At 35.9% G+C, this 20,580-nt stretch overlaps 1 protein-coding gene across 2 annotated transcripts in view; it reads right to left on the minus strand.

The window, feature by feature from the left end:
• Positions 1 to 390: 390 nt before the first annotated feature.
• LOC139982045 (uncharacterized) overlaps positions 391 to 20,580 on the minus strand; it is an 87,181-nt gene continuing 66,991 nt past the window's right edge. For both annotated transcript variants that reach the window (XM_071994545.1, XM_071994546.1), the window contains 17 exons: positions 19,208 to 19,324; positions 18,741 to 18,817; positions 15,104 to 15,128; positions 12,423 to 13,885; positions 11,570 to 11,769; positions 10,460 to 10,539; positions 9,612 to 9,703; positions 9,002 to 9,025; positions 8,178 to 8,198; positions 7,732 to 7,758; positions 6,570 to 6,596; positions 6,040 to 6,063; positions 4,479 to 4,571; positions 3,237 to 3,293; positions 2,555 to 2,614; positions 2,168 to 2,195; positions 391 to 1,385 (listed from right to left, as the gene is read on the minus strand). In XM_071994545.1, coding sequence (XP_071850646.1) covers positions 1,303 to 1,385; positions 2,168 to 2,195; positions 2,555 to 2,614; positions 3,237 to 3,293; positions 4,479 to 4,571; positions 6,040 to 6,063; positions 6,570 to 6,596; positions 7,732 to 7,758; positions 8,178 to 8,198; positions 9,002 to 9,025; positions 9,612 to 9,703; positions 10,460 to 10,539; positions 11,570 to 11,769; positions 12,423 to 13,885; positions 15,104 to 15,128; positions 18,741 to 18,817; positions 19,208 to 19,324 — 2,498 coding nt within the window. In that variant the 3' untranslated portion in view covers positions 391 to 1,302. The remainder of the gene's footprint in view (positions 1,386 to 2,167; positions 2,196 to 2,554; positions 2,615 to 3,236; positions 3,294 to 4,478; positions 4,572 to 6,039; positions 6,064 to 6,569; positions 6,597 to 7,731; positions 7,759 to 8,177; positions 8,199 to 9,001; positions 9,026 to 9,611; positions 9,704 to 10,459; positions 10,540 to 11,569; positions 11,770 to 12,422; positions 13,886 to 15,103; positions 15,129 to 18,740; positions 18,818 to 19,207; positions 19,325 to 20,580) is intronic.

The following is a 20,580-nucleotide window of genomic DNA, read 5'->3' on the forward strand; positions in this document are numbered from 1 at the left end:
CCCGCAACATGATTTAACTATGTTTATATAAATTCAGGTCGTACAGTTCTCAATGATCCACTTACTGACGTCGCCCGTTTTTTTTTAATCGTGTCTCCTTGAAACATATTACTTTCTGGACACTGTTTCGTTTTACTGGAACACAATTAGCACCGGTACCTAGTTAGATCGATTGATCTTAAACCTGTTACCGACTCACCCTGGGATGTGACATATCATGCAATGATGAACCCAGTACTAAGGCTTTAACATAAATATTGAAGTACCGGAAAATTAAGTTCCTGTATGCTTTAAACGTCTGCTCCTTCTCATCTTCTCTCAAATTTAGTCATACGTCTTTGATATGAGAACAACGTAAAAAGTATAACACATAGGATAGAACAATTAGAGTGCGGATGCTTTATTTCCAATGTATTGCTTTGTATTTCCTCACTTGCATTAAAGCAACCAACTTCCCTCCTCTTAATTGCTTTACTGTACTCTCTAGTGTCACATCTCCTTTCACGAATACAACAATACCATTGGCTTACATATAACAAAAACATTTAGGATAAACATGAAAAACAGCTCAACAGGAACTCAAAAGGTTTAGTACAACAGATAGAAATGTGTATAGAAAGTGCATGGAAGCAAAGCAAAGATAAACATTTAACAAAAGATAAATATGTACACTCCTAGGCAGCCTTGGATACCCATCCCGTAACTTTACCATTTATCGCCTACAATGAGGATGGCGGAGTGGTGGGTGCCGTTTTCAGCTTTAAAAAAAATCCAAAATTAGTACAGCATTGCACTTATATACACGATTATAAACAATAATTATACCCAATATATATAAACATACACACCATACGCACCATTTTACGTCCAACTTGTTGTCCTTCTTTATCCGCCCCTTCATGGAAAGTATTCCAAGACTTGTTCTAATCTTGTAAGTTTCTTTATAAGCTTAATCTTATGTTTCTTTGTACCAATTATTGTTCATTAGCTGAGGATTGGTACCCCGTCTAATATACACTAAGTAAAATGCAAACTCCAGACACTCTGCTCGAACTTTAGAATTCATGAGACACCACCAGCCGTAACAAATTTAAATTAAAGGCAAAAATAAATGCCACACATTAGTTTGGAATTTTAAGTATAAGAGATATGGATACAATATTAACAATGTAAAATCGACGTATGCGAATAGGAAATAAATGACATATGGTTACTCATATGCTGCAATACAAAGTTATTTCCCCAGAATTCCAAACTTTTGCGTAAATTTCCTGTCTTTTTCGATTTGGGTGCTGTTTCTTTTTATATTTGAATCTCAAAGAAAACTTGTTTAAACTTCTTGAATATCTGCTGTTTGTTCTTGCTCCATCCACCGCCACGACAATCTACAACACAAATAGAGAACACAAATGTTTCGTAATCTTTCCCCTCGTGATTTCGGTTATGTTTTACACAAAACTGAGTAATCTATCAAAAGTTCTTAATTATGAAAAAGAAAGAATAATTTCAACCATTACACATGAAAATAAACATGAGATGGGCCTTTAATATTTCATTTTTGTTGCATATATATGATGTTACCCCAAGTAATAAGCACGTTATAAATCACTAGCTCTACAATTAAAAACAGTCACGAAGGAATCTGAAAATAAAAATAGTTACACATTTTATAATCTTTTAAATTTTCGCTTTAAATATTATAGGATAACGAAGCTTTATATGCTACACACGCTATTCTTTGAAGTTAATGAAACCTACCATGGCGCTACTATACCATTATGCTACTACATCGTATCCACTACTATATAACTGTGTGTCTGTTTGACAATGTCGAGATCAATCGTATCGGAGTTTTATCATAAATTATCAAATTAAAAATAAATTATAATAGTGGGACATTTTATGTTATGTAAAATACTATGATGCTGGCATTTTTCAACGAAATTAAATGTACTATGACCATTTAAATATGAAAGATAAGGCAAAGAAAGGTTTTCTTCTCAGAGTACCACTTCGACAGCACATTAAACTTAATAGCCGTTTCTAGGTTTAAAGCATGATGTCTCCAAAAATATTTCTCTTTTCTTTTGGAGGAGTCCATTGTAAATAGTGACAGTAAAGGTGATAGTTTACTTTTCTCCTAAAGTAACTGTATTACCAAACATACCAGTAAGCGTGATATCAATTTCTTCGACCTAAAGGAAAATGAAACAAATGTAATTTAATCCTCATTTTGCATTCACTTTCGACGGCTTATACAATGATCATTTTATGGTATTATTGTGTAAAAAATATTCGTGACGATGTACTTTCTTGACAAGAGAATAATAATTTACTCGATTTCTGTACAAGGGTCAAATTGTGACAAACGTAAATCGTCTTTAGAATGTGCGTAACCTCCACAATAGGACGCAACAGAAACGTATTCTCACTGAGTAAGGAAACGGTTACCATCGAGAATGATCAAATGGAATGCATGTACAATGTGAGGTAGAAAATAAATATTAATATGCAAATATATCAAAGTACCTCTACCGTTGTGATAGAAACTTACCACATTATCGGCGAAAAACTTTCTGTGAAGTGCCAATTTAGGTTGAAGCTTTTCCAGTTGCTGATTGACAAAAAAAACATCAACAACAATAAAACAATCAATGAGTTTTTTTTTTTAAAGCGATGTATAAGTTTTTAAAGGAAGCATTGTTGTCTTTAAGGATTCTTCGGTTAAGGAGATAAATTAGTATATGATATCGAACAATTTAAAATGCGTTTCTGTAATTTCAATTTAGGTGCGTGCTTGAAGGCGGGGGGTGATGGGGGGGGGGGGGATGATAATGCATCAACTTGGGTCTTGGGAGCCGGAGTGTAAGTGGTATGTATTTCCTACCGATAACACACATGAAATATTTTTTACATGTGTTATTGTGCTTGAAATTTGGTATCATAGGACAATAAATACCGAAATATGCTGCAGCTTCCAGTGATTCACCCTGTGATATCTAGCGGGGGTTTCCCATTTAACGTTCCTTGCCCTCCCAGCAAATAACAGCATACACAAAAACCCGTAAAGACGGTCATACTAAAGTGACGGTAATTTGATATTTGTAATTTTGGTAATATTGAAAATCTCTTTACTCATATGAGTTTAAAGAACTCATGAATCAAAAAGTATTTTTTTTTGGTGATAATCATAGCTTAAATACTGATATTTTTCGGAAATAAGGTCAATTGTTCACCTCTTCCGACTTCTTGGTATAGTATTCCACATCTTGGGATCTAGAAGCATCATCTATCTGTAAGATTTAAAGGAAATACAAAACACACAATTAAAAAGGTAGCGGCTTTTCAATAAAAGAAAAGAAGAAGTACTGTTACGAGGGCAAATTGTAGCCTAACGCTAGTTACTGCTAATGAGGAACCTAATGTTATATGATAGAAAGTATTTAAAATTGCCTACGTGATAAATCAGTATTTGAGAAATTAGGTCGGGTTACCGTGTCAGAATGTTATAATACACGATTGTTCTGGCATATTCCTTATGATGACACGCTGGTCTCGGGTTAACGTCGCTTTACGTGAAATCGCGTGTAAGCTGTGCAATCTTCGTGGATTCTCTGGAACGTTCGCTAGATATGCAAAGGACTTCCAAGAATAAAGAAACTGGGTCAGGTGTATCGAGAAAGATCTGGAGCATTCTTGACATGGCAAATCGTATATAAAAGCCCGCCCAGATCGGAGAGTTTCTCAGTTTCTGTACGAATACAAGCGACGACACATATTATATCATTCTACTATATATCGTCAGTGCTCAACTACCAGTAGTTTCTGGGGGATTGAGATATCGATACCAAGATTGATTCTACACTTCCATTCAGAAGTTTGAAGAGGACTTTGCTGTGAAAGTACAGTTTTCCAGTGTTTATTTCGGGGAAGGTGAAGAATTTCTGTCTCCGTTGAGGAAGTTCGTTACGCCAGGAGTTAGTGGCTATAAAGCTGACTTTGGACTGACTCTGGTAATATTTAGTCGGCGAGAAGTTCGACTTGTGCTTCACTCTATTGTGGCTGGAAGTCCGTCTTCTATTTTGGAGCATCGTCGGAAAGAAGGTGACTGCTGTTTCTGGGATCGCGAGAAACTTCGTCGAGGACCAGTGAAGTTCGCGGTACAACGGACCGAGAATCGTCGTCATCAAGGTCGTGGCCGCTGAGGGATATCGCCGTTGGATGAGACCAGCGCGTTTTAAAGTGTATCCTATCTTGTTAAGTTTGTGAGTAATTTTCTATATATTTGTAATTAACACTTGTTGTTGTTGGTTCGAAATCCATTGTTCAATAAAGTTTACGTTCTCATTTAAAATCTCTAGACTCGTCAATTTGTCTGTGTTCCTTACGGAAACGAACCCAGGCTTGTGTCTCGTTAAAAATTAGTTATCGAGACCTCTCGCATTCCAACGTAACAGTACTAAAACTGTATTGCCTACCTTTTGCCAGAGATCCAGAATGTCTCTTAACATCGTTAAAAACTCTTTCGATTGTTTTTCATAGGGAATCCTCATCGCAGGACCTAATTTGACCTGGACGTAAATGAGAAATGGTGATATAAACAATAAGAAATGTAGTAAAGTTATAATAACACAATAACCAAAAAATTAGAAACATAATTCCTTCATATCTTTGTTGTTGGGGTAAACATGGGTATCGTTTTTGGAATTTGTTATCTTTCCCTGCATTTAGAATGTTTGATAGAAACACAATAACTCTTTTCAGCATTATCATCGTTTTCTGTAATTTTATTCTTATCATATTACATTATCTGGGAATGATAACAAACGAAGGAAACGGCTTTTGCAAATACATATTTCATGCAGCCATCTTGTTTAAAATCTAACAGAATTTATACTTTATGAATGGACAATTAATGGTGACATCAAAATATTTGAATTTTCGCTTGGAAATGCTGAACACACAATAAAACTTGATTTGAGCGAGAATATGTACTTTCACATTTCAATATACAATTGACGTAAAATTATTGACACAAGTCGGTGGAATTTTATGGTAGAACATGTCAGATGAAACTAAAAAATTATGAGGTAAAATGTAGAAATTCAGATCAAACATCAAATCTTTGACATTGACATGAAAATTGATATCTTGAATTATATCGTCACATAGTTTACAGTAAAGCGTCACATTTTCGATATGGGATATGTAATTTGTAGTTAATATTTCTTCATTTCGTTATAAAACTGGAATAGAAAATTTCGGCATATTTTATAATGAAACATCACATTTTTAAATGAAAGTTGAAATCTACGAGTTAAAAGGACAAATGTTGGTGATGAAATGTCAAAATTCTGAGGTCAAACTTTCAAATTGTATATTTTACGGTCATTGATTATAAGTGGTCTCAACAGTCGTTTTTCCCCCAAAATGTCATGATTTTCGCCGATGACCGTTGCTTTAGCATGACGGAAGATATTTTACTGTGTTTACTCATTTCTCCGTCCTTGTTGTCTACCTTCGTCATTGGCCTGCAATGCCGGACCCATGTACAGATACCCCTTGCTTCCTAAGAGCCTATGAAGGAAATTAGCTATGATACTTGAGGTAGCTTTCTCTACGCCTTTGGTTTCTGTCTGAGATTATGTAATAAGGTGTTATCATGTATATCACCACGTTGCCCTGTTCTCCAGGTATTTTCTGTGCATTAAATTGATAATTTGTCTTTTGAATAAAGTTAATGGTAAACACATACTTGCAAGTTTTTGACGTTACCATTATACATGTGAAGGTTGCATGTCAATTTTTTCTTCTAATTAAACTTTATAGCAAATTCACCTTTTCGTACCGTTATCTTTTTCCATTTCAAATAATATACAGTGAGAGGTGGTGACGTTATCACGTAGGAAGATTCCATGACTGGTCAGTGACTTGGCAAGACAATTTACTCTGAACGCTTCCTGTTTTAAAGGCTGCGATGTATGAAAAATGCAAATCTGTCTCACTACAGCAGTTCAATGAACAAGACGTAGCACTTACCTGTTTAAAGAATCCCTCAATACCCTGATGAAACGAAATTGAAACAGTGATTTGTTACAAGTTCATATATTTTAACATTTATCATTTTCCTCTGTTAAATGTTTTTGTTTTAAATGTGAAGATACATTATGTTCTTATATCACTGAGAACTTCTGTACTTTAAGAGTATTCACCTCTGACTTTTAATTTTCAAATACGTTTATATGTAAGCGATGAACACATTTCATCGTATAATAGATAAGTATCGAGAGTCCATATAACTTTGCAAACGTTTGTTATTAACGGTTGTGTGACATTTCTTTTCATAACAAAGGCAATTATACCTGACCTTCTAGCTTATGAAACTTCTATCAAAGTACTGCCTCATCGTAAAGTTTCCAACACATTTACAACTCTCTCAAATACTGAAGACAAAGTTTGAATTAAGAAGCGCTTTCCAATTGCAGTATTTTAGATAATAATGTGACACACGACGCTCGTTGTTATTGCTTATTGAAATTTATCCACTTTTCTTAATGAAGTGTTCTTACCACGTCTGACATAATTCGAAGTGCTTCCTAAAAGTTAAACATAAAAACGCAATGAAATTTTAGAACATTCTGGAAACGGTGGGCTGTAATATCAGGCAGTACATGTGGATTCGGAATTAACAGCCCGAAGTACAAATGTTACACTAAGTCATCTATTGACATAGATTTTACTTATTTGGCCCAATCACTGTTGTTAAGTACGAACATAACATTAACTAAGATGCAGTCATCACATCTCCACGTATTGATCGCCAAAACAGACTTCATTCACAAGTCATTATTTTGCAATGATTTACAATCCCATAAAGACACTTTCCTTTGGCGTTATATGTATATTGTGATTGACACATGAGAACATTTGCTAACAATTTAATATGTTATAATGCGATCCGCTTATTCTTCTCATATCTTGGAATTGTAGCACCAAATATCTTCTGTTTATTATACGGTCACTGTGCAGATATTGTTATGCAATATCTTCTTAATTAGGTGGCGCTGAGCAGACCGTTCTAACGACCAACAAGCGGGGCGTTACTGTAGAAGTAAATATTTAATGCTTGTAAGTTGACTTTATTGTAAGTTATGAAATTAAACGTCTGTCAGAAACGAACAGGAAAGTCAACTGAGAATGAGAATGAGGAGCTAATCGATAACTTTAAACATCTTTAAGCAGTCACGATGACAACCAAACGATGAGTACTATCAACGGGAAGTAAGTGATAGCTAGTGATAGCCTGATGTGTCATTTTGGCTAGACGTTAAAGGGACTGAAATTTTATTTGTTTCAATGATTCAGTTGTAAGCAGCCTACTCCCATTGTGCCCTTGCATAGTTATACTAATGCAATGTGACAGGCTATAGGTCATCATGACATCAAAAAGTGATATAAATTGTAGAAATACACAAAATATGCCCCTCCTAGCCTACATATTTATTCATATTAACCCCTTAGGACTTGAGATATGGAGCCCTAATAACATTAAAATTGTTGTCACGTTTAGTTTAGTAAAACAAATTTCCACTTTAATTAACCGGATTTGGGAACACCGTTTGATCAGTAAAAACAATGTTATAGAGTACAGTGATAACCGCACCTCTTAAACTATTTGTGTATACTTGTAAATGGAAAATTGTATCGACATGTGTGTTCCACTCGTCTTACCTGTTCATTTACATCACCAAAGAAAGCCTACAACAGGGTGAAAAAAATGAAAATTGAATTCTTTTTCATGGTAAGTTGAGATCTGTTAAACAAACGCCGTACCATCCTGTATGATATGCATGACACGAATTCGGCTTAAAACTTTCAAATCCCTCTTTTCCCTTAATAAGTACAATCCATTGAAAGTGTTACTCCTACGTAGATATGGTGGTTTTATTCGCACGTAATGGTAAACCACAGATGTTGTAGATTCATTGATTTTGAATCTGTTACCTTTGACATAATTTTCTGGTAATCATATAAATTAATTAGCCGACCACCTTAGTTTGCATTTGGTGATAGAGTACTTATGAATAAAGTAATACCATTCATTTATGAAGTAGTAATTAGTTAAATATGAACATGCTACATGAAACAGTTCTGAGCGTTGTAAACACCATGCCTACCTTGAACTTTCTCATTAGTATCTATAAAAAAATAAGGATATTCATAGCACTTTACAAGAACATAAGTCAGAAATGAGTCTAGTGCGTTTTTTAATGCTTTAGTATTGTTTAATGTATTTGCGAATCACAAATGTACGGCTCCGTACTACATAATTAAAACACATTATTCGTTATGGTCGACTTCTGTTTTGTACCAAAGCCTTCACACATACGTGATTTGTATATTTTATTCGTCTTCTTTTGTTTTAGTTCACTTTATTTGATCTAAAGCAAACACGATACTGCACCAAGTCTGACGAAGGGGACTAGGTCGGGTGGCTACAGTCCAGGAACAGAGGTCAATTTGGAGACCCTGGAAAATGTTGGATATAGGAAGTGTTCAAAAGGGTGCCCGTCGACATAGTTGATCCCCGGGGTCCGATCTGGATAGCTCTCGACTCCCTGTAATGCTAATGCTGACCTGCAATTGGCTCTTCAACTAAATCTTGTCAGACCATGCATAAACAACAATTAGATTATAAATAATGATACATTTATCAACCATCATAGGCCTAATTCGTTTGTTTAAAATGGAGTGGAATGAGCGGTACCGCAACATTAAAAACAAATGATTTATATTTCATGAGTTGGGTAAATCCTTCAAGGGAAAGTGAAGCGGGCGAAGGGTTTGAACGAAAAATAACGAATTAGAAATAAGGTCAAGTTGATAACATATGTAAACCAGACTTATGAGATAATTACTCAATACATTATACTGTAACTGGATGTAGTTTTATCTGTGGTCAGATTAAATTACAATGTTAGTCGAAGTTAAGTTTACATACCACCACGAGTGTTTCTTCGAGAGACTGACGAGGAAACAAAGTAAAGTTGAGTATTAGGGAAATGAATATCGTGTATAAAATTAAGAAACAAACAAAAGCAAAAAACAATGCAACTTATTTTAAAACCCTTTCTTTTCCTTTGAAGTGTGGATATATTCTAACTGTGTCCATCAATTGTTAAATTAATAAATTAATACATTAGATGTCCTTGCAATGTAAAATAGACGGCTTTGCGTTTGCCATAAGAATGTTTGTACTTTCTGGTAACAGAAACCCAAATCGTTAACACGAACTTCAGCTACAAAAAGCAGTCTACAGTGTCGATCTTAGTATGGCAAGATGCGAAACTTTAAGAATACGAATACACTCTTTTACGGGACACCTATATTTTGCGATACAAATTCGTTATCAGAAGGTGTAATCTCTTAGAAGTAGTCAACGAATGCACGACCATATTTGTAATCTAGTCCCCGTCGAACCTTTGTAAAGTACCCTTGTAATTTATTTGATTATTATCACAGTTTGGGGTGCAGTGTCTTACTTTACGCAATAGAGAAAAGAAAGAAAATCCTTGGTACTTCAAGACAATTATGTGGCATAAATTGCTTACCAACCAGCGTTGAAAATTTCTCGATGGGTACAGTAGCTCCACTTCCCTTACTTCACCTTTCTTTTTCAACTCTTTATAATGTACCCAGCTGACTATAACATGATAAAAAACCCATAAAATGATGTTATTTAGCTAGAAATACAAAATGATACTTCCATCCCTAATTCGGCGAGATACGCACAGTAAAACGTGCCAAGCGGGTTGACAATACCAGTTAGGCGAAACATAATATTAAATAAATGTTTAACACGGTAAGTTAGGAGTTTAAAGTTAAAGGAAGTAAGTGTCTATCCCACAATGTTCACTCATGTCACCCATTTTCCTCTGTCATATTTATTTTGAACTTTAAAGAAATGACTGAGCGTGTTTGAAGTCCTTAGAAAAAGTCACAGCGGGTGACATTACCCTCTTGACAATTTTCCTTTTCATCGCGGCAGATGGCATATGGTTTGGTAAGAATGTCGGTATGATGTATTTGACCTTTTAACTGCATACTCCGACGGCTGAATGGACATATACTTTTCGCCATTTATTTGGTGCGGATCCATATATGAGGATGTACGGGGTGTACGACCCTCTTTGTCGACCTTGCACAAAAAGGTACTGTATTTTTAAGTTTGGAATGTTTATCACCTCACTTGCGGGATTGACTCATCATGCACACAAAGTAACAAAAAATATAGTAACACATGCAAGTAACAGCGTACAAAAGATTATTTCAACTACTACAGATGATGCGTCGACTTGCGCCCGGCCATCTTCCATCATAAGTTGTGAAAAGAAAAGTTGTGTTTGTTTTATTTGATTACCTGAATTTCATTTTCCATGGCTCGAATCATATAACTTACCGAGTAGTTCTTTTCTCCTCTTTATTAATATTTTCTTCGACTCTTCATCAACTTTTAATGGCCTGTTGGTACTGAACACTCTGGAATTATAACATAAATTGTAGTTATTTGAGCGAAACCTTCCGCTATTTGCGTTTCCAGGCGAAAACGTCCCCAATGGTAGCACATTTTCTACCACGTTTCATTTTAGTTCAGTTGTCACATACTTGATACATATCGACTTGCACCGTGTCATGAATTTTGCGTAGACCACTACTAACTGAGAATGTAAAATGACAGAGATTGGCTTTCTTCCCATTGCATACTTGATGACATTTGTATGCATAGGGTACCAAACCACAATCAGAGTAGTGTTATACAGCCAAAAAAATTGACCTCTGTCGGAAAATAGTCTTAAACATACCTTATGATGGAATTTATTTCAGTCTTCACTATTCTCTTAGACGATTAGGTGTTGAAAAGTATGAAACAAACTACTGAGAGTCTAAACCTTAGGAGCATTGAATTTGCTTTAAGCCGCTTTAGAATTTTACTGCAGAAAAAAGGAAGTTTCCTCAGCAAGAGCTGGCAGATGGGCTGGTTATGCTAAACAACGACCTCTTCTAGCTCTAATTCTAAACGTCCATGATGTGCAAATTTGAATGTGACATATTTCCTCAAACATCATCTATCATCATAGGGAGGAAGTGTCAGTTGCAAACTCTATCTTTGCTCTAGCGGCCTTGGAAAGTACGCGAATCTGTGTGTAAGTCAATGGAGCATACTTAGTCTACGATCAGGCTTTGCCAGATGTGTTTCCATAGTATAACGACCGCTTGAATTTTTTATCTGACTATGAAAAAAGAACCTCCAATGACCACTGTCTTCATAATTTACAAAGCGAGTATAGTAAGCTCTCGTTAAACTTGTAAGCAAATATTAACATTTCATTATAATACAAAGGTATTCTATAACATAAACATTGGAAATAATACTTGATATGTTAATATAAAACGAGTACTCATTAATAAAGCTATTTTAGTGGGCATGTTGGTTTCCTTTTTGCCTTCAAAGGAACTCCAAATTTTAGAAGGCATGAGTAAATAATTGTACACCCATACGGATACTTACGCTATTTCTGTGACGGTCGGGATATTTTTCACGATAGACAAGATGAAATCATCAGTAATTGTGTGAGCAAAATCTGTTAGAATCAATGTCTTAACCATTGGAAGTTGATAATACAGATTTGCTTCTTTATCCACAAGCCCTAGTTTCTGCAAGTCAATGGATAGTTGTAAGTTCACCAGTCGTAGAAACTGCACTGTTATCTGTGAAGGGATAAGGTAGAGACAGACAATTGATTATATACTTGTTCTTTGATTCATGCTGAATTTGGAGTTTAATTTTAACAGTGAACAGAGCGAAAGAAAAATACGATGTTACCAAGGTGGAGGTTGCTTCAACATATAGTATACAAATTGTGCAATCATAGTATAAAAAGAATTAGCCCAGTTTGGTGGATGAAGGGAAAACATTAATGTTGTCATCAACGGCAGGAAGATGGACGCGGTACGGGAGAGGTGAATAATTGTCTCATATTTGATAAATAACAAATTTACAGTCATTTATTATATTTCAATATCTTCAGTAAAGAATTAGGCATTTTCTTGTTGACAAAGTAGGATACGAAATATTTCTAATGAAAGCAATCGCTATGTACGTCTTTATATGATACGTACAGTTGTGGATAGGCCGTTATTTGTTACTAAAAGATAATTACGAACTTAGCTATTCTTGCTGGATGAGATTGAGTGAGTAGCATAGAATACATGACCACATTTTTTTAATCCCGATTAAAGTATTGGCAAAAAATTATTAAAGTTATCTTTTGGCAATGCAGGGCATAAGATCTCATGATGTGAAAATAATTACTTATTGCAAATTGCATTCTAAATATACATATTGATAAAAAAAAAATTACCTTAGATCTATTGCACATATTTAGTAATGAAGCTTTCGCTGTTTTCAACGGTTTATTATCGGTATTCAGAATGGCAATCCCGTGTTCTTTCATTGAGAGCTTCTTTAATAGGTTTTCCACTTCGTCATTTACCTCCAAATCAGATTCCGTTAAGCACTGTGTAATGCAATCCCTGAGGGGAAACGGAAATATGTCTTCCTTGTCTAGCAAATATCTGACGATTGGTATTATGCATTTTGCATTTAGTCCGCAGGTAAATATGAGAAGATGCTGGCAAGTAAGTACATCGATTTCTTGCAAGTATTGTAACAGTCTCTCTGGAGTATCAACACATGATAGGAAATGAGCTCCAAGATAGTATTGATAGATATTATGTGTCGACTGTATTATGCTTTGTTCATTAGTACAGTTATCACTTTGTGTAGACTTCGAAACTTTTTTGAAGAAATTCAAACTTATAAGTGTGTCAAGCTCGTTTCCGAAGTTTTCACAAATTTCATTCATTAACCAGGAACTTTTGCTCTTGCAAATTGCATCGAATGCAAACGTGGAAACGTTATCGCTTGGTATATATCCTGAACTATCATTCTCTTCGCTTTTAGCGTACTTCTTGTCTATTAATTCTTTGAAAAAAAGTGTTTGCTTTGAAGCTGATAAACTGAAGGAATTATCAGCTTGATACATTGTTGTTACCATCTCTAGAAACAATGGTATTTCACATAAACTTTTCAAGTTGTCATTTGAGTCGATTTTTTTTTTCAGGTATTCGAAATCTGATTGTTTTGAAAAACTGTTTCGAATGTAACTTTGTACCTGAGGATTTGTAAATGAATGAAGCTTAACTATGGGAAATAGCTTTTCACCAAAAACCCTCAAGTAGCTGACAGATCTTGTTAAAATGATGATGAATGCTTGATTTAGTACCCTGTTACGAATAAGTCTGTACATATACGAATTGTTGTTCTCCCTGTTGTTTCTCTCGACAAACTCATCAAAACCATCAAGTATTATGACTAGCTTGTTTTCATTGTGCAATATTTGCTCTATTTCTTGGGTTGAAAATTCTTCTTGACGGTCATCTGGAACTATCTGCTTCTTTATCGCTTCAGGTATTGTTGTGTTTTCATCGAAATCAATGAGCGACAAAATAATTAACATTCCTACGTCACGCATGGGTGATTCATCCTGTTCGTTTAACCATTCTCTTGCTATGGTCATTGCAAACGTTGATTTTCCACATCCTGCCTCTCCTTCAAGAACTAGCCGTTGCTTTTGCATAAATTCTTGCCCAAATATATCTGTATACGAGCCCAGTTTAACATATCTTTCGTCATCAGCTGAGGACTTCTTTGGGTTTAGTTTCGAAAACGTGTTCATTACATGGACTTTACTGTCGTCTAGTTGAGATCGATATGTAACCTCCAAGTCATGCAAGAGTTGGTTCCGCTTTTTGGTAAGATCGCCTAGATGAAAACAAAGGAATTAAAGCAATTACATTACTGGATATTTTATGTTGTAAATTTAACAAATTAAGCAGATTGGACGTGTTAGTGCTCTCGGGGGTAATGTTTTGTCAAACAAAGATGTTTTACCTATTCTGTTGAGTAAAGTATGTAGTCAATAAAGTAATATCATTTAAACATCGACGCTAATATACGCTTTTTATTTTAACAGTTTATGATATGCACAACGTAAAAAAAACGTTCATCACTAATTCAATAGCAAACTGTATCACTGTTTTATTTACTGGCAAGACTTGCAAGACAACGTTTGCTTGGACTCAGCGTAGTATTTATACCACTTAGTATAAAGCTTGCACTCGTAGCTCTTATAATATTATGTTGCTCCAACGCCGTTTTTACACTCTCCATGAACGAAACGTTAAGCATAATGATCGGTTACAAATATGTGTTTGTTCGATTTCAGTTCAGAGAATATTTGAGGTCAAACTGACGCAAACACTACAGTATAATCGTGTTATGCCTTTACATTGAAAACTTGTCTCTAGACAAAGTCAGAATAATATTAAGAAACGTCATATATTAGGATTTTAATGTTAAGACTCTTAAAATTTATTTCCCATCATTCTGCTCTTTACAAGATGTGAATGGAGGAAGTATGAAGCATACATCATAAACCGAATGTGGAATGAGCAGTACATGTTGACTATTAACGAAATTGACAGTTACATTGTAATCAACGGATATCTACTTGAACTGTGAAATTTTAAGGTACAAATTTGTGTGCAATATCTTGTTTTGAAACCATATTGAGGTCTATCTATTCTGTTGATTCATGAGTGTATCATGTAGCCAACATAGGTAATGACTTTGAAAGATCAACTTTGAATATTTGGAAGTATTTTTGTTGACTCATTATAAATCCGAGGATCTATTCTCTTTCTCTCCCTTACTTCACCCCTTAATTTCCCCACCTCTCTCTCTCTTTTTAATCCTTATTAACGGACCAGTATATTAATAGTTATTATAATTTTAGTGTCACAATTAGACTGCGATATCCCAAAACAGTCTCATATGTTCTTACTAATGTAATTGATAAGGTTTTACCAGTTAACGATAACGTTCATTTTTAAACTTGTACCGAGGGGTTCTTGAAGCTTCAGACTGCACTTCTAATAAATATCTTATAGAGAAGTCTGACTTGTTTGAGTGTATACTTACTCTTCTTTGACTGTTTTTCTTGGGTCTGAAAACAAAATAAAAATGACGAAGTCTTCATACAAAACCTAAATAAAACTCGTATTTCGTTTCACTGGCGAAATATCCTTGTAGATGTAAAATGTTGCTTTAATGTATTTGTTTACATCTAGAAGCAATTAATTCAGTAAAACGTAAGTAATTTTAAGGGGATATGGTAAACAGCTCTGGGCGTATTAGAGGTGTTTTGTGAGGAGGTTTGGTCGTTACCTAAATGGTTAACAAAACATGAACATCTTTATCTTAAATCTTAATCTTCTCCGTAACGTCTGTTACATAAGGTCTAGATGCTCTCTTTCCACCCCTGTCGGTCCTCTGCAGCTCTTCTCACATAGGACCAGCTTCTCCAGCCATTCTTGTCTCTCTCTTTAGTTGCTGTCCTTCTCCAAGTCGTCTTGGGTCTGCCAACCTTCCTCCTTCCTTCCGGTGCCCATTCCATTGCTACTCTTTCATGATTTCCTGTCTCCTTCCTCATAATATGACCAATCCAATTCCATCTGCGTCTCCGTATCTCTAAACTTATCCTGTTTATGCCTGTTTGCTGCATAATTCTGTCATTGCTAACTAGTTCGCTTTCCATGCTTCGCTTCCATATAACAGCACTGATCTTACTAGCGTTTTGAATAGTGTTAGTGTAAGTGTCTTCCTGCCTATTACACCATTTGTCCATATTCTTCTTGGGGTTGTAAATGCACCACGTGCTTTTCCGAATCTGTTTTTGATGTCTTCTGTACCTCCTCCATCTTTACTGACTTTGGCCCCCAGATATACGAACTCCTCTACGTCTTCCACGTCTATGTTGGCGCATCTACCCTGTTATTCATTCTCATGTGCTTACATTTCTTCACATTCATATTCAAACCGATTCTTCCTGCCATGTCTTCTACTTTCTCTGTTTTTTTTTTCTGGATGTGGTCATGCAATGCTGATAACAAGGCAATATCGTCCTCAAAAATCCAGATCCTCAAGTTGCGTGGTAAATCTCCATCTGATGCCGCTTGTCTCTCCTGCAAGTACTCATTTCATCACCCAATCTATTGCTAACAAAACATAGGACCCCGCTCATGACACATCCTTGTTTCACCCCAGATGTTACGTGGAACCACCCAGTTGTTTCACCTTCATCCGCCACTGCCCATTCAACGTTGTCATATAAAGCATTCGCAATTCTAATTATCTTGTCTGGTATCTGGTACTCTTTCATTATATTCCATAAGCTGTTGCGGTGTAGAGAGTCGAAAGCTTTCTAGAAATCAATAAAATGCACATACAGAGGTGAGTTTCATTCATTTGACTGCTCCAAGATGTTACGCAGTATAAATATCTGCTCTGTTGTACTCCTGTTTTGGCGAAAACCAGCTTTTTCTTGCCTCAAAACCTTGTCCACTCCATCCTTAAATCTGTTGAAGAGCATACTTCCGAAGATCTTGCTCATAACTGGCAGGAATGTCACGCCTCTTCAGTTGCTTCAATCTGTGAGTTCCCCCTTTTTGGGGATTTTAACAAGTAACCCATTGTACCATCTTTTTGGGGTTGTCTTCTCTGTCCATATTATATTAAAGAGGTCTGTTAGTCTTTCCACTGTAGCATTTACATCAGCTTTTAACATTTCAGCTGTTACTTGACCTAAACCTGGGGATTAGCCATTGCTAGCCTTAATCAATGCATCATGTACTTCAAGCCTTGTAATAACACCTACATCGTTTTCGACTTCTTCTTCAATACGCTCATCAGTTTCACGAACCCAGTTGAATGGATCACCTCTGTTTAAAACAGAGCTAAAATGATCCTTCCATTTTTTTTTTCTAGCCTGCTTGTCTTTAATAATATTGCCATCTATGTCCTTAACAGCAGCATTGGTGCTCTTCCATTTACCTGTCAATTTCCGTGTTATAGCGTAAACATCTTTAAGCCTTCCATTTTCTGCTGCTCTCTGGGCATCTTGTGCCATTTTGTCTATCCACTTTCTCTTGTCACTTCTCGCACTTCTCTTTACTTCTCTGTCTTTTGTTCTGTAAGTCTCTCTCCAACTCTCTTTGATCCTCTCTGATTTTGTGCTATAATCTTCATATTAATTTCCCTCCTTTCATCTGCCTTAACCCATGTCTCTGTTGAGACCCAAGGTTTACTTACTCTCTTGGTGTATCCTATTGTCATATCAGCTGCTTCTACATATACTTTCTCCAGCCCATCACAACATTCCTCTCGTGTTTCAACATCCAGGGCTTCATATCTGTTCTTGACCTCTACATTGTATTGCTCTCTCATCTGCCTGTCTTTAAGCTTTTCAATATCTAATTTAGGCTTTACCTTTGATCTATTCAAATATTTACACAGTTTCAATCTTATTTTCATCTCACAAAGTAGTGGTCGCTTATTGCGTCTGCACCTCTTGTAGTCTTGTGTCTAGTACTGAGGTCCTCATACTCTTGTTCACTAACATATTCATTCACTTGGCAGAACTCACACAGTCTCTCTCCATTGTCGTCTCTAACACCAATACCTTCCTTGCCCATAATGTCGCCCATTCCTTCATTGTCGCATCCTTCCTTTGCGTTGAAGTCACCTATGATAAATATCATGTCATGTCTGCTGCATCTGTCTACAATCTCTTGGAGCTGCCTATAAAACGTGTCTTTTTCCTCCTCTACTGCAGCTTCTGACGGAGCATATACTTGTATGATTGTGACCTTCTTGTGTTTGCCATAAAACCTTGCAGTAATTAGTCTACTACTGACTGGTGTTCATTGAATGACAGTTTTGCAATTCTCTCACTCAACATGATACCAACACCTTGTACATGTGTGTTGTCGTTGCCCACAAATCATGAACATATGTACCATAAATTCGTTTTGTTCGCCCCAAACGTTAGCTATATTTGCATTTGGTTGCTTCATAGGATATTTCAGCCGTGAAGTACCATTTTGAATACAATAACATTTAACAGATGATAGATTTCATTATCGCTCTGTTTCATGCTAAATATACCGTGAATGACATGCATGGTATACTTTGCACGCTTTCTGAGAAGACGCCGACAAAACATTCCCCTTTTGCGTCACAACGGTCGTACCATAAACCTTGGTTACCATCGTTCTATCGTTGTAATAACGGGAGCTGCCACTGAACTTCTCTTTATACTGTAGATCTCTTATTTTCAACCCATAAATTAATATGCTGTTGACAGTAGGCAAAAGCAATCTTAATTGATTCCAGATCGACATCATTCTTATTACAAGCAATTTTTACTTATCTTCAGAACTTTAAACGTTTTCAATTGATTAGGTTTTCTTCCGACAGTGTGTTGGATTTGGAACTAGTCCATGTCTAGCTAAACTAAACTGGATATTGCATGTGGTATAGTCTACTATCGTTGAGCGTAAACACCGTGTATGTTCAAGTTTGGAATGTTGTGAACACGTTTAAGAAAAACTAACGTAAAATGTAACTTTAGACCGATAGAAGAGTTTTTATCACCAGTCAGTTTTTCATGGACACTTCGTCAGAGGGTGATTGAACAACGGATATTGGAAAAATTTGAAGAAAAAAAATAGTAGGTAGTTTTACACAACACTGTATTCTTCTTTGAGTGTTCGCTTACCTGTAACAATTCTTCTCCTTGCTCTTGATCTTCGTGGTCCAAGCTGTTATCATTATCATTTCGACACCGATATTTTACTACGTAAAGAAAGGATAACAATATAATAACGTATCACGCTCCATATATAAGTAGTTACCAGTTAATGCCATTAAGCGTTCTTTCTGATACATTAATATTTGAAATGATTAGTTGAAAATTCCTTTAAAGTTCATTGCGGAGTCGATTTATATTTGCCAATCATACCATATCATACATAGTCGCATTTATTGAAGTTTTGACAACCCTCTGGTTCTTTTGTTGAGTCAAATTTTTCGAATGCATTTGATATCGCTCTTTTAAATATGCACCGTGTTCTTTAACTACGCTAGACGAATCAAATTAATTGTTTCGTTTGTTGCAAATACTGAACAAATATGTACGACAATAACAATCGTTGAGCACGCTTTTTTGGAAAGAATTGGTCTTACCTAATATTAATCCCGAGACCGCAATCAAAACGATAACAATGACAACTGTAATTGGAATCCAAACAAGAGACGAACTAGTGGGTTCTGGTGACACTGGTCTCGGGCAGTGTGTTTTTCCTGTATGGAATTACAATAAAGTACGTGGTTAATAGTGGTTGTTTTCATGGTACAATAGTGGTTGCTTGAACATTTTACAGCACGCTCTTAAGCAGTCAGTGTGCTATATTACTTTGTACTTAGACTGAAGGCAGTAAGTGCCAGAGTAATACAAATAAATAATGTTGAAAGCTGAGAATTCTTACCATGTCCCTGCCAAAAAAGGGTCAACAGGTGTGCCCGACTCTCAATTATTGATCTCATCAATATACTAAAGTTACTGAAGCTCAATGGGCTGATGGGAGTGTGCTTGTTGGGGATGGGGGGGGGGTGGTGGTGTCGTATAATAACATGGGTGAAATTACCATATATTGAGTTGGGGGTCAACAAGTATGCATGTGTGTGTGTGTGTGTCCATGGATCTTGTGTGAATAGAAAAGTTTTCAAGAAATCCTAACAGTACTGTCGATTAGCATCGAACACGCTGTGTATGTGCACAGGCATAGTCTGGAGAGCTCGTTTCACGTATAATGTAATACCTTAAAAGTGTCAGAGATCAAACGACAACTAACCCCCCCCCCCCCCGAAAAAGGTATTATAGCCATTGTACATATATAAATATAACAATAGGAACCAAACCTTCATAAAACAAGTAGGATATCAGAGACTACATGTCTGCAGTAAATTACTTTATTCTAAACGACCAAGATTACGTGATAGATAACATTGTCCAAATTTGAGCAAAAAGCGTTCTGCAAACTACTCCTAACCATAAAAAACGATGCACTTCAAACATGTTTGGTATCTGCCAGAGCATCAATAGTAGTACGTGCTTTACTTATGACGTCATAGGATCAAAGGTCAATGTTCAAATAACTGAAAACAGCATTTCGGCTATTACTGGTATCGATTTGGTGAGGTGACCACTTTAAGAACCAATAAAAGTGTTGATTTGGTTAACTGGTCAATATTATTAATAATAATTATTTTTCATGTTATTTGAAAATATATATATTTTCATATTTAGAAAAGTTCGCCCGTAATTGCCTCCCACTCGTTATCTTACTTAACATCATTATATGTGTATCATAGCTTCATACCATCATCAAAATGTATCCTTCTGCCATCTTTATAATATTTGAACGATTTTGTGGTATCTGAAGGTAATGTAAACAAACACGAAGGTGTTGATATGCTATACGACGTCTACTATTTCGAACGTAAATGAAACCAGTCACGATATTTATACTACAAATCTGTTTACCATCCCCTTATAC

This window comes from Apostichopus japonicus, chromosome 16 (genome assembly GCF_037975245.1).
Source record: "Apostichopus japonicus isolate 1M-3 chromosome 16, ASM3797524v1, whole genome shotgun sequence".
Classification (NCBI taxonomy): domain Eukaryota; kingdom Metazoa; phylum Echinodermata; class Holothuroidea; order Aspidochirotida; family Stichopodidae; genus Apostichopus; species Apostichopus japonicus.